Source organism: Crinia signifera, chromosome 2 (genome assembly GCF_055691185.1).
Source record: "Crinia signifera chromosome 2, ASM5569118v1, whole genome shotgun sequence".
In the NCBI taxonomy this organism is placed as follows: domain Eukaryota; kingdom Metazoa; phylum Chordata; class Amphibia; order Anura; family Myobatrachidae; genus Crinia; species Crinia signifera.
Genome location: NC_139218.1, coordinates 300,212,468 through 300,228,078, shown reverse-complemented (window position 1 = coordinate 300,228,078; position 15,611 = coordinate 300,212,468). Strand labels below are relative to the sequence as shown.

The following is a 15,611-nucleotide window of genomic DNA, read 5'->3' as shown; positions in this document are numbered from 1 at the left end:
CGCGGATACCTTCACAGTTATACGCGTCCCCTCACGGGCTTCACAGGTGTCCGTGGCGACGCGGACACCTGTGAAGCCCGCGAGGGGACGCGTTTACCTGTGAAGGTATCCGCGTCCCCTCGCGGGGCTCGCTGCGCTCGCCACGCTTCGGGCTCGGTGGCTCGCTGCGCTCGCCACACTATTCTATTCTCAACTCCACGCCGACGTGGATAGTGGGGGTATGAAAAGGTCGGAGGACGCGTACCGCCGCCCCACGCGGGCTCGCTGCGCTCGCCACGCTTCGGGTTCACGTTGATCGTGGGGTGGCGTTAAAAATTGTGGGGGCCATTTCACACTTCAGGGGGACTATTAGGGCTCTGTGGCCCATTTAACATTGATTCCTATGTAAAAATCGCGACCAATCTGACTTTTAACACTAAAATCGCGACCAATCTGATTTTTAACATTGGTCCCTATGGGAAATCGCGGCCATCGCGGGCATCGCATCGCACCCGTTTTTTAGTGCATGCGATGGTCGCGATGGTCGCGATGGTCGCGATGGGCGCCGTGCTAGGTAAAGAGTACCCAAATTTCATTCCTATGTTTTGATAAAGTCCACCTTTTGAATAAACTGCAACATAAAGACAACTTTGTTATATCTTATATACTACAAAGCAGAATGTAAGCTAAATATTTCATGTTATAGAAATATACAATTATCTTATTCTTTTACATACCTGCATTCCACTGTTGTCACATGATGCATTCAAAATCTCATGTAATGGCAAGTCCTGGCCCTAGGAAATAAATAAATAAATAGATTAGTAAAATAAATGTCAAAAATATAATTTATCTTTATAAGTGTATATATATATATATATATATATATATATATATATATATATATATATATATATATATAGCAGTGGGGAGAATGGCACACAAATCCTCCTGTTGACAACTGGCCCTGGTGCCTGCCTTAGAACACTCTGCGGTGTTCAATAATATAAATGAATATCAGAGGCACTATATATATATATATATTCAACTTTCATCAGGATCCTGACGAAAGTTGAATACACTGAAACATTGATCACAACTGTGGCCTCCCACAACTGAATTCTTATCTTTTTAAGTCCCGTGAGTGCCTCTGCTATTTTTTTATATATATATATATATATATATATATATATATATATATATATATGTAAGCCTGCTTGAGGCAAATGTTTTGAAAGCTTGTCTGCTACCTTGTGATTGTTTCTGTGTTTTTGCATGTGTGAGAGAGAAAGAGATTTCACTCGCTGCCAACAGATGCCATCATTTCGGAGACAAACAGATACTAGGCACATATATATATATATATATATATATATATATATATATATATATATATATATATATATATAGCGGGATGTACCAGCAGCATGGACAGTGTAATGGTTATCATTACTGCTTTACAACACTGAGGTCATGGGTTTAATTCCCAGATCCCCACCATGGCTCTATCTGTGTGGAGTTTGTATATTCTCCCGTACTTGGATGGGTTTCCTCCGGGTACTCCGGTTTCCTCCCACAATCCATAAATACAGTATACTGGTTGGTCAATTGGCTCCCAAAAAAATGTAACCTAGAAGTAATGTGTGTGCATGTATATGTGTTAGGGAATATAGATTGTAAGCTCCACTGGGGCAGGGACGGATGTGAATAATAATAATAATAACAATAATAATAATAATAATAATAATAATAATAATAATAATAATACTGTCTTGATTTTAATCTGGAGAATTACTTGGCTAACCTATTACTTTCAACTTGACTCCCTGATAGGATGATTGTGTAATCCTTAACTACCATCTGAGAAGTAAATGTCTGTGTTCATTGATATGTAATGATTTTATAAGGGAATAATATTAAACTTTCAAATGAGCTAAAGTGGAGATGTTGCCTATGGCAACTAATCAGCTTCAACAATAATTTTATAGATCATACAGTATGTGATAAATGACAGCTAGAAGGTGATGGCTGGCTATGGTCAACTTGTCCACGTTGTCTGTCAAACAGTACAACTTCCCCTATTAACGCTACACAGATTGTTCTTTTTCAATTATAAACATATTTTCTTTAGCAACACATACATTGACGAACATGTGGCACTGTCTTCATACAGTAAACTGACTATGTACAAAATCATATTTTCATTACAATATTCCCATATAAAATGTAATTGCAATTTTATATGATTGTTACTGGATAGTCACAAAAATGCAGATGGCATCGATAATAAAGTCTGCTCCATCTGTTTCATAAAATAAACCATACTCCTCAACACTAAGAAAAGAAAACTAGAAATAAATTTGAAAGACACTATAAAATAAAATTTAGCAAATCGCAATTACTTGTCCATTTCACACAAGCTTTGAAAATGGGCTGCTTAAAATCACTTTGTCAATATTTGAACATTTTACATATGTCTATAACTGACAGTTTGTCATTATATTGACATACAGAGGGAAAGCACATTTTGTTTGTCACATAAAATCACAAAATGCAATGGTTTGTCACATAAAAACAAAATCATTACTAAAATCACTTTGAGTTTGTGGTTTAATACAGTATTCCATACTCATTATTAATAATATTACAATGGACTATTCAAAGTAGTGAAATTTGACAACAATTTTAAGACAATAAAATGTATCTCTCATTTTGGAAAAACAATTATTTTAACTAACGTGTACATTCAAACATTTGTCAAATTAACATCCAAGTAAATTAATAGTTTTATTCCTCTTTCACTCACTTAAAATGTATTGTATTGTAGCAATACAACTGCCTCTTCTTGCCTGAATATTACATTTACTAAAGTAAAAGGATTGGTTAATCGATTTTTGGTGAAATTACTTTTATACAGAATCTTTCACTCATCATTCTGATTCCAAAACCAAAATGACAAGTGAAAAAAAAATGTTCATAGTTTTCTAATAATTGTCATACAGGAAGTTCAAAACAAACAAGTATTACAAAAGATTAATTACAATTCGCTAGTTAGTAAGTATTAAGACAATAAACTTTGTGAATTACTAAACTGCTAAAAAGAAATGATCCTCATATGTATGTGTGTCTTGTTGCCAATTTAGTGATGTATATCGTGTAGAAGCAGGACCGGCTCTACCATCAAGTAGCTGCCTAAGTTGCCGGGATCTGGAGTGGGCATCACTGATTCTGCCTATCACAAAATTAATTATGCCTATGAGGAAGTCATTTTTGTTGTACTTAATGTAGGTAGCTGTTGTGGAACTTCTAAGATGCCACCTTCACACTTTCACTTGAATGGCTAGAAAGTGGGTTTTGCTTTTAGTATCGGGTGGAGGTGTCAGTAGGTTAAAGTTTTGAAAAGGGTGCAGAGAAGCCTTACACCAGCCATGTGTGGAGGAAGTGTAAAGTACTGAAAAACTGAAAGCAATACCATATGTGGTCACTAGGAAAGAACAATCTAAAAAGACATCTTAATTACTGGTACTTCTGTAGTTTCACGGCGCCAGTATGGCGCCGTGCGTCTGAGTCCCCTTGCGGGGCTCGCTTCGCTCGCCCACGCTGCGGGCTCGGTGGCTCGCTACGCTCGCCACGCTATTAAGAATCAACTCCATGCCAACATGGATAGTGGGGGTATGAACTATCCATGTTGGCATGGAGTTAAGTTACTTTTTTTTACATATTTCGTGCTGAGCGTAGAACCCGGAAGTAGCACGGCGCCATGCTGTCGCCGTGAAACTACAGAAGTACCTAATTACTTATATAGCATTGACGCTAATTCAATGATGTCACATTGGCACAGCTGCTGCTTCTTTGCAAGCAGTAGCTCCACTGAAATATGCTAATGATTTAGGAAGCATGTGGATCCATTATTGCATCCAAAGTAACTCAGGATTGCCGGTATATTCAGGGAATACATGTGGATGACCAACGGACTGGAAGCCGGCGGTCAGAAGATTGACACTGTTATCCCAATGGAGGGAAACCCAACAGGGGTCTGGTAAATTTGCTTTCCTTCTTCCTGCCCTCCTAACCTTCCCTTCCTGAAATCTAATCTAACTGCCCACCTTCGCAGCATAACACCCACATGTATGCCTAACCCTAACTTTTCTACCCTACACCCTAACTCTTCCACCCAGTTGCCTAACCCTAACACCTTTCTAAGAGATTAACCCTTACTTTCCTAACCACCCCATAACCCTGCAGATTTACTCTAAATCCCCATTCTAGTGCCAAAATCTTTAGCACCCCACATGCAGTCTAACCCTAACCCGGCCTGCATACTTTTGATCTGGAGGATTCCAGCATTGGTAACTCCATCAGTGTCAGGATTCCAGAATAATTCTTCTGGGATTCAGTGCAGATCCTGCTCATACACAGATCTTATAATATCACAGATGTATGCAAAATATTGGGTTTGCATACATTATTGAATTTGGCCTTTTAATGTTTGGAAATTGTGCAATTTACAAAATTTTCCAATTTTAAATTTTCAACATATTGAATAGTTTCTCATTTTGATCTGAAATAAAACGTTGTAGACTTTTCATCACATTTTAATCCATTACAGAATGCTTGTAATCATTTTCAATCTAATTTTGACCATTTAATATGAAGCAGCAAAGAGAAAAATCAAGTCACCCATCATCAGCACTGTCAGGAACGAATGTATTTTTACACCTGACATGTTTAATGCTTTGCTGCTGATGTGATTGTAGGTGCAGTGTAATATACATTTTTTCATCCAGAAAATGTATTCTGTATGGCTTGAAGAAATGAAGCAAACCTTCCTATATGTTTTGCTTTTTACTCACTTTTTTTTTTTAGAAATGTATAGTATCTGGTTTTAGTGTGTTAGTGTGAAAAACAATAATAAACATGTTTAATACTATATGCATAAATACAAAGAAGAATATGTTAAAAAGAAAGGTACGACATTATAACACAATTAATCACAAGCTAGAAAGGATCATTTACAGACTGAAAAAACTGCAGGAAAGAATGCATAGGGGCGTATTAAGAGAGGATGGGGCCTGTGTGATTTGTCTGTCTGCCTCCCTCCCCCCAGGGGATTGTATGTATTACAAACACTGCACCCATTATATATATATATATATATGCCAGTAGTCAAATATTTATTTGATGGAGATGCAAAAATGCTAAACAGTGGGCCATGATGGCCCAATTATGATAGCAAATTACCATTGATTTTGGGACTGTGCATGTTCTATGCTGTAGTGTGCATGTGCTGCAATTCTGGTCGCAATGTAGGTGTGGTGCGTGTGTAGGTGTAGCAGCTGACATGCTGCAGGTATGATGGAGACAGTAAGTGTTTCCAACACATGAATATGTTGCCTACTTTTTAGGGGCATGCCAAAACCAGTGGCGCCATCCTCAGAAGCAGTTTTAGTCCCACCAGCAGTTTAGGATACTCATATATCTGATGCTGTGAATGATAGTGGTTTATCAGGTGTCTTGTCTTCTGCAGCCAGAAAAGTGGTAGTCTTTTTACATTATACTTGCCGACATTCTGGATGCAGGAGGGGGCAGTACATTTGGTAAAAATGGGGGTGTCATCAGCATAGATGAGTTATTCGATCCCATTATCATGGCCTTGTCCCCAATATACACTGCCCAGATCACCGGCATGACACCATTCTGGTGGATGCCATGTCTGGGAGACTTGCCCTCTTTTTTGGAGGCTGAAAATGCCACCTGAGTTATGGGAGCCTCCCGACCATTCGGAAAGAATAGGTAATTATGTTTTACAATACAACACCTGGAGCTTTTGATGAAAGTTGGGGTTATTTGTGTCCAATTACTTGTAGAGTTAAATACTTTAACTGTAGTTATCATAGAAAAATATATTTATATAGATAAAGTCACTGGGCTCTACCCTGGCTGTTTTGTCAATAATAAAAAATTGAGATGCCTACTGTATATGACCCAGTTTATCCTGTTCATTTAATTGAGCACTTGCTATAGTATAGAACATTATTTTCAAGATACTCTCAAATTGTTGGGTTTTACCAATGCAGCTTTTAATCATGTCTGTAATAAATACATAGTTTTATTTATATTTTTTAACAGGGCATTTTTTGAAAATTTATAGAGAATAATAAAAAAAAATGCTGATATATAAGATACAATATATTTTCTCCTTACGATGCATTGAACTTTCTCACCATTATTTATGAATCTCCTTAGGGAATGTCTGCCCCACTGAACATTAAGCATAAGCTTGAATTGACCGGTGACATTTATAAGTATACAATGCATTTTATTTCTAGCTTATAATTCACCTAACCATGCCAAGTTAGCACATATTAACTATTAAGCACCTGGAAGTACCATACTGTATTATTGGTACTATTTTCATTAAAAGGCGCTAGAAAGCCTTGTCTTCCAGATAATGTACAGTATTTTGTAATTTGGCTGGTGAATAATTCAGCAGCAGGGCATTATTGGCTCACGTCCAATACTAGGGCACCCTGGGCTGGATCATGGCAGGACATAGTTTGTATTTTTTATTATTTGCAACTATCTGAATAGGGTAAAACTGTGACTGCTCAGACATGCAGTTTAGGTCCTGCAACCTAGTATGCAGGGCGTTTGCAGACATAAGGTTGACAGACTGCAGCAATTTGGGAGCAGGGAGGGGGCAGTGATTTCACAAAACAGGGTCACATCACCTTAATTTTGGAGTGCAGGTACCAGGGTCTGTATCTTCCAACTCATATTTCCTGGCCATGACTATGGCACTTTGACAGTCATAATGGGTGAACTAACTCTAATAACTGATGGGCCTGCATAGTGATCCTTAGCTGCATCCTTGGCTACAGCAGCAGGTCACAGAGGCAGCTAGGAGACATCTATTCACACAAGATGCCTCCTTCTGCATTATTTATTAATTAATTTATTTACAGTTTCTTATAGAGTGCAGCAGATTCCGTTGGTCTTTATAATTGTAGACAGTGATAAAACAAACTGGGTAACAACAGACAGACTTGGAGGTAAGAGGGCCCTGCTGCAAGCTTACAAACTATAGGGATATAGGAGGGAAACACAAGGACAGGCACCAGTAATAGCATAGCAGTCCCACCAAGTTGCAGGTCCAGAAGGGAAGCTATATAATACATATTATGTATTATGCCTCAGAGGGTTATGTGTATGGGACTTAAGTATATTAGGCTTGCCTGAAGAGGTGAGTTTAGAATATGAAATAATTGCTGATTGTGTGTTTCTTCAAACATAACACATTTATTCAATATAACATAACAACAGAATTATGTAATCAATAAATGATGCTATGTGGCATATTGTACCCTCAAACGGTAGTGAGTGTCAAAATTCCCGGAAAGAAAAAAAGAGTGACTTTCTTGCCCCGTGGCCCTTTTTCAAGGGTACTTGAAAAAGGGCCACAGAGCTTTAAATGCGTTGTTCCACTGCTCTAGCATGTTGTGGACTTGAAAACTTATCCTAACCATGAACATATCAAACTACCAAGCCTGTGAGTGTCAGAAATATTGAGTATTTTGTAACTCCCAGTTTTTTCTTTCCATCACTCTTGACACTCACCACCATTTGGGGGTACAACATATACCATGCAGCATCCTTTGTTTATTACCTAATTTTGTTTTTATATTATATCAAATAAAAGTGTAATTTTTAAAGAAAAACGCTGCACAAGGGTCTTGCTTGCAAAACACTTATGTGTCTACCTATTTAATGGGTGTAGGGAACACCCCAGCTCACATACCCCAGGCTGCATTGAATTGGAGCACAGCTGTATACCTCACAAAGGGGCAGATGTAGTAAACCTTAAAAAGAGATAAACGTGAGGGTGATAAAGAGTGATAAATGTCCAGCCAATTAGTTCATAACTACCATTTTTATACAGTGTTTGAGAGGGCAGTTGATGTGGCTCTCCTTTCTAAATTTTGGACTGTGCTCCAACCCTACATCTGGAGTTGCCACCAATTGAGCCACCTGAAGGAAGAGACAGGAACCTTGTGGAAGAATGTGTGCTTAGAGAGTGTTGTACTGATTCTATTATGTTTGTTAATTTATTTATTATGGTATGTTTAACCTTTTTTATAACCACTTATCTTTTGTATATTACTTAAATATGTTTGATATGGCCTATATTATAGAACATCTGTAGTGTTATATTTTAATAATGAATTCCATACATAGCCAAATCTACGGGGTGGTCATGGGGTGCACCGGACCACACATTAGACCACTGGCCATTCTAACCACTAAACAATATAAAGCAATGACAGCAGGGCAGAGAGAGCTGTGCAATGCCTGTATGTATACTCAAAGGGTCCGCCGCTGTTTTCAACTCTCCCACTGTACCGTGAGCCAATAGGAGCTTGTGGTCCAGAAACCAATCAGGAGTGGCACTGGTGCTTGTGATTGGCTGCCAAACCTTGAAAAAATTGTGGTGGACCTGCTTTGACTATACAGCCGGGAAGCACACAGCTCTCTCTGCCTGACTGTCATTGCATTAAATTGTGTGCAGCCGGTGGCTGTTGGTCTCATTCCCTCTTGGAAATGAGCAATTCCCGCCCCATTGGCAAGGAGCATGAAGCCCCTGTCATCAAGCAAGAATCCCCTAGCAATGAGCATGTAGGTAAGCGGCACTTATGTATCAAATATGTAATGGGCATCAGGGTGTGTGTTATAATGTGTGTTGGGCATCACAGTGTGTAGCATAATGTGTGACATGCATTGTGGCGTGTAGCACAATGTGTAATTGGCATTATGGTGTGTGGCACAATGTTTAATGTGCAGGTTGTCTAATGGGCTCTACCTGGCACAGTGTGTCTAAGGGGCACCGCTGTGTGGTGTAATGTGAATTGGTTCTATTATGTGGTCATGCCCTAAATTTGGGATGCGCACCTCCAGCACACACTGTCTTTATTATTGCATATCAGTTGATACTCCACCGACATTGTAGGTCCACCCACAGTGAGGGGCACTAAAAACTATGTTTGGTTACCAAAAAATTAGGCTTGGGTCGGCCCTGAGCCCAGCTGTTATGGCTTTGTCATTGTATGCGGCTCAGGCTGGCAGCTGTCTTACTGTAACTGCAGCATTTAACTCCTCCAATGAGCAATTTACTCACCCTTGCAATGAGCAATTCACTCCCACTTGGCAATGAGCAATTCTCTCCCTCTTAGCAACAAGCATGTATTCCCCTTGGCAACATGCATTAAGCCCCCTTGGCATTGTGCATGAAGCCCCTGGCATCGAGCACGAAACCCCCAGCAATAAGCATGTAGGTAAGTGGCAATTATGTGTCAAATATGTAATGGGCATTATGGTTTATTAGATAGTATGTAATGGCCATCATGGTGTGTGTGTGGCCTTATGTATAATTGGCTTTAAGGCATGTGGCTTTTTGTGTAATTGGTATTACGGAGTTTGCTAAAATGTGTAATGGGCATTATGGCATTATGGCATTACAGTGTGGTATAATGTGTAATACCGCTCCCCCTTTTGTGATGCCACACCTCCTTACCATGAGGTCATGCCCCCTTTTCACCGTGCAAGGGTCCCACCTTTGTGAGCAGTTGAATCTGGGACCCCACATTACCATATTTTTGATTCTACAGTGATTCCATACAGTATCCAGTTTATATGGAAACAAAAATTGTTCAGGGCCATTACTAGGTTCTTTAACCACTCTCCCAGACTCCCATACCTGCCCAGTGTTTCGCAGAATGGGAGATTCTGAATTACATTTGAAAACCCTTACTTTTGTAATGTTGTGTTTGCTACTGATACGGTATTAGGCATCATCCAAGTAAAATCTGTTCTGCCTGAAAAAATCAGGATGCAAGTGAAGTAAACAAAAAGCAATTCTACATCAACCAACCCAAGTACTGTATGCATGACATTTCTTCATCTAAAAAACATTATCCAATGACTGATATACTATCCTTATTCATATCATCATTTAATTATGTATTTATGTATTTATTTACAGTTACTTATATAGCACAGCAGATTTTGTTGCGCTTTAATGCTTTAATTCATCAACAACATTGCAGTGTTAAAGATGCAAAAGATTCCAAATCAACCTGAATTTCCTAGGATCTTCTTAGAGATGACGCTAAGCACTAATTCTGCTAATAGTTGCTTGGCAAAGGCCCAGGTATATGACCAAGCCTAACCTACAGTACTTTCAACTTTTTTTTAGCAACTCATGCCAACAAGCATGCCAACTTCAGTTGCTTTGTAAGACTTTCTGTAACTGATCTGAGAACTGATATTTTAAATGTGAATTGAAAAGTATCAATTAAAAGTTTGGTGACTATTTCTATACCGTCCAAACAATTTGATCATGGATACAAGATTAACGTTAACGGAGAGGCTCTAACCAAGTTTGTCCCAAGATACTCCACCTCAGACCCTTACTACACAAGAACTTTATAATACTCCACCTCAGACCCTTACCACACCCAAACTTTATTATATCATGAATAATTGATTACTATATGTAATCTCTGTAAAAGAATGCCCCAAGAAAAAGAGAGTCTTCCTTCTCCTTCCTGCAGCATCCAAAGTTTGCATGTAGAAAAGTATTTCCATAAGATAGCTTGACACATTTTACAGGATCTTTGAGAAATATCTGAAGCAGATGTTCACAGGAGAATATCACAATTCATAATCAAATAGGTATCCACCTGAATAACTAGGCTAACCCAACACTGATATTCTAGATAACACTCCATCTACAGGCTCCACAAAATTGGTTGACCATGTCCAATCCTCAGACTAAAATGACTGGCGAGCCAACTTGGGAGTTAATGAAAACATAGACATACAGCAGACACTTCTATACTGTAGGTGCAAAATTCCATTCATATTAGGAGGAGCTGGAAAAGCAGATGTTAAAGATCTAACTCCAGATGCATTATGAATTGACTTGCCAAAGTGAACCACTGATTAAGCAGAACCAGGGTCAAAGACAGTAAAATTTCTGTCCAGGAAGGACATAACAGGTAAAAAAAACAGATTGAGCCAATGTGAACTATGCCACATACTGTACTTGCTATCTGCTTATAGTACCAAGATTTACACTTTCAGTGAGTGGTGCAACCCCAAATCATGTATACAGTAAGTAGCACTAAGCAAAACAATTAAAAAAGAGACTCGGGTGGAGGCACTCTCTTTCTCAGAGACATATATTCAAAATGCAGTTTGATAAAATATAATTTTATTGGTATATTAAAACTTATACAGTATATCCTTGCATATATTATGTATGTCCTTTATGTCTAATTGCAATCCCTCAAGAGATTTCCCTCCACCTTAGTCCCTATTTTCTTTGATTTGCTTAGTGGCAAATACAGATACTGCCATGGCTCTACAAAATGGTATTCATTCAATCTCCAGATTTAAAGCATGTATTCCAAATCTGGTATCACCTCTGTTCAGAATGGCGGAAACACCAAATTGGGTGTGAAACTGCAGTCTGATCGAACATACCTAAGTCCTGTAGAGTGAGAAGTCCCCCATAGTGACCTCAAAAGCCCCCCCCCCCCCTCCCCATTGGGATGAGGCATTCAGGAGCCCTAGTTCTCTGTACCAGCGTACTGTATATTACAAAATCCATGTGATTATAAATAAAATGTACATCATTGAATGCACCCAACCTAAAAGCAAATGCCCTGTAGACTGGTAATTGTATTCTGGAACTTTACGTTATAAACAATACAAATCCATGTATTAAGTATATTTATTTGTAGAGCATTGCTGGTGTAATGGTTAGCATTACTGCCTCACAGCACTGAGGTCATGGGTATATTCGCTCTGTGCTTGCGTTGGTTTCCTCCGGGAACTCCGGTTTCCTCCCACAATCCAAAAATGTACTGGTAGGTTAATTGGGTCCCACAGAAAAATAAAAAATAACCCTAGAATGTCTTTGCATGTGTACATGTGGTAGTGACTGTAAACTCCACTGGGCAGGGACTGATATAAATGTTCAAATATTCTCTGTAAAGTGCTATGAAATATTTATGCGCTATATAAATAAATAATAATAAATAAATACATAATATACATAATATTTTTTAATTAAACAGCTAAGTTTATTAGTAAAACAGTGGCTTTACTTGCTGTATTTCATTTTCTGTGCCGTAATTGTAGGTTCAATTCAAAAGTTGATTTTATTTAGTGTAATGGGAAAAGTATCTGTACTTTTTCTTTGTAACAAATCCAGTTTGTCATGAGGTTTCACCTACACAGAATGAGGATTGCTCAAACAACAAGTAACACAAAACTAGGACAAAACTCATTAGAAGCTAATTTCTTCTTACTATAGGACAAAGTGCTGGAGATAATGAGAAAAAAAAGAGATAAAGAGAAATGATAGCAATAGAACTCTAGAGAATATTAACAAGGGGATTTGCATGCAATGACTGAATGAAAACAAGTTTTTGCGTTACTTATGAAGGTCATTCTGTCTGGAAAGATTTTTGAACATGATACCTTAGGAGTACTGATTTATAAAATTATAGATTTATATAATTATACAATTTTCATTGATATCTATTGATATTTTCTTATTATTAGTTCTATCTGTAGAGAAACTATATAGATCTATAACCGCAGGCTGGAGGATTTGAGAATAACCTAGCCCACATTGACTTTCAACATGTTCAACTGATTTCTGATCTAGATTGGCTTCTTAAGCTGGCTACATGCTAAGCAATTTACTGGACAATGGGGGTAACTCAGGTTTGTTTGCAAAATAAAACTCCTTCTTAATGGGCAAAACCCTGTGCTCTTTGGTGGGGCAGATGAGCAGAGAAAGTTACATTAGGGTAATTTATTTTGTTTATGTGCAGGGTAAATACCAGCTGCTTTTTTATACTGAAATTTAGATATCAGTTTGAACATACCGCACCAAAATCTAACACTCTCTGCAAATGTTACATGTGCCCCACTTGCAGTTCACATGGTTTTGTCCATTAACCACTTCAGTGGTATGCCTGAAAATCTTCTGGACTCAGCTGCACTGCCGCAGCGGGCTGTCCTGGAAAATGTCAGTATGTAGGTGAGCACCAGTGGTGCCTCCAGCACTGGGTTGCACCTACATACCTACATACTGTTCACATCACCCCTATATCGTCCCTGCACTCCCAGCTACCTCTGCCGCCAATCATCACTCTTCACCACTGGCAACGTCAATCGTCAAACGTCAATGTCAAACCGCTGTTACTGCTTCTTCTGGCTCCAGCACTACCTGCAGGTGGTAGTGGCTACAGCTTGAGTGGTGGGTTTTCCTAGGGACAGGACAAACCTTCCCTGATAGGTTTGTCCTACCCCAGGATAACCCACCACTCAAGGGGTAAAAAGGAGTTTTCTTTTGCAAAACAAACTGAATCACCCCGAATATATCTGTTTGATGTGGATTGGAAGAATAAATGGCCTTGCATACCGTGCACCCACAGCTGTCATTCACGGAACCATCTGATGTTCTGCATGTCTGATGGTCCAGTCTCGCAGATGTTGGCATGCAGTTAAAAGCAGGATTGAACAAAATGCACAAATTTATGACATATTATGCAGTGTATACATAGGCATGATATATTGGTACATCACATCTGGCCATCACTAGGACACACACCACCATTTAGTGTTTACCCATCTTAACTCTGCAAAAGTACCTGTCTGCGTTGGGACATTTAAATATCAGCAGGATAATATGCCAGGAGTTTTGCGGTGGGGCAAAGGTGGACTGAAGCACTTCTTTTTTTGTGCAGGCATGAGCACTTTCAAATATATTCTAACATTTGCTTTAATACAGATAACTTCTGTTCTACTTTGAAGTAACCTTTCTGTCATTAATCCTTTGTGTTTTCCATTGAATTAAGACAGTTTTATTAAACTTGTGTTTGTTGCAGATGCAGAACATGTTTTTAGTAATTCAGAACCATCTGGCACTCACCATTGTGAAGGTAATGTGTGGGATTGAACTACATTAACTTCAGCACCTGAAATGCAAATACAGGTGAATGCAGAAGCATGAGGTAGACAGCGCAATTGTCCTGTGGCAATCAGTGAATGCCATCTATTTGAAAAATAAAATAAAAGTCCCTTAACTGCATCTGTTGAATCTTCCTGCTAAACAAAAACTCATTAGATTGCCACAGTAGAGTAGCCAACTCACCTATACGTTTCCCTTACATAGATCCAGTGTCAGCTTGATAAGTCTGGCACTGCATCATATTGCAGAGCAGCTTCAGCTGTTTTTATTCTCTTTAGAAACTTGCATTCACTAACTATACTAAACGTGTGCTTTAATTATTTATATGTTTCAGGAAAAGTAAGTATTTTGGAATCTATGGCACTATTTTTCACTATCAATGTAAACTGAAGCAGTAGCAATGGCTCCAGAGTCCAGGACCTGACAAACCTCCTTGGTTTCCTATCCAGCATTGTGGTGCAAATAGACATAACCCTGCTCACATATCACATCAGTTGGTGCAGATCAATGGTGGAACCTCTAGTGGTGAGTTGGAATTAGTTCAACCTCAACCATGGTCATGCACAATAATTCTAACAGAAAAGCATTACACTGTAATTTGCATGGCGTGCCAAAACCCTACCACTGGCTCTAATGGGAGGACGGGCAGGGCAGGAATTAGGTGGCAAAGGGAAATGAGTTCCTTCACCTCTCCATGACCACTTTAAGTCCTGATACTTGTACATAGAGAGGCCCACACCACACTCCCTCCCACAATTTAATTAGACTCACCTCTCCAGAGTACCAGATGCTGATAGAAGTCACATGGAAAATATTTTGGTGGGCATTTTCCCTGAGATTTGCGCATGCTCAGTAAATAAACCTCCGGGAACATAGTGTGGACACTATGTTCCCAGATGCATGTACATGGGCCACAAAGCCAGAATCTACTGCCTTATAGGAGGGGCTTCCTCAAGGCTTAAGCCTTTCCCTAAAGATGAAAATACCACAGCAAATAGATGGAAATAATCTGTAACTAAGTGAACATTTTGTTAACAAATCTGTATCAGACCCAAAATGTTATCCATTGATGATATGAAAACATCACTTATAACTAACTCTTTAATATTAGAAAGCCTGAATATTAATGTGACGTGGTACACCGGAAAAGGAACAGTCTAAATAAAAGGAAGTGTGGACACAAAAAAAAACTGTATATTACTGAGACAGTGTAAATAAGGTATAATGCACTTTAAAGTTACTGTAGTTCTAAAGACATTTTTACAACTTGAACTTACAATATATTATATTTTCAAGAAAAAAAAAATGATAAATATATATAGTGAAATCTCAGTGAAACTACATACAAGTGGCTTGACAGATGGGATCTATGAATTTTTTAATTATTTTTGTTTTGCTCAAAATTGTATATCGGTCAACTTATAATATTTTTTGTTACCATTCTACTTATGGCAATATTACTACAAGAGTTGTAAATCATTGTTTACAAGCACAAGCTTGTAAACAACAAGCACACTATTACAGATTAGTTATAAACCCAGTTATTTTTTTTAAAAATATGTCAAATACACAAGCCCACTATTAGAAA

At 38.5% G+C, this 15,611-nt stretch overlaps 1 protein-coding gene across 4 annotated transcripts in view; it reads right to left on the bottom strand.

Annotated features, from left to right (window-relative positions):
* Nucleotides 1-15,611, bottom strand: part of PCDH9 (protocadherin 9) — a 1,856,774-nt gene that overhangs the window by 587,096 nt on the left and 1,254,067 nt on the right. For all 4 annotated transcript variants that reach the window (XM_083168883.1, XM_083168884.1, XM_083168885.1 and 1 more), the window contains exon 4: nt 717-776. In XM_083168883.1, the coding sequence (XP_083025009.1) occupies nt 717-776 (60 nt within the window). The remainder of the gene's footprint in view (nt 1-716; nt 777-15,611) is intronic.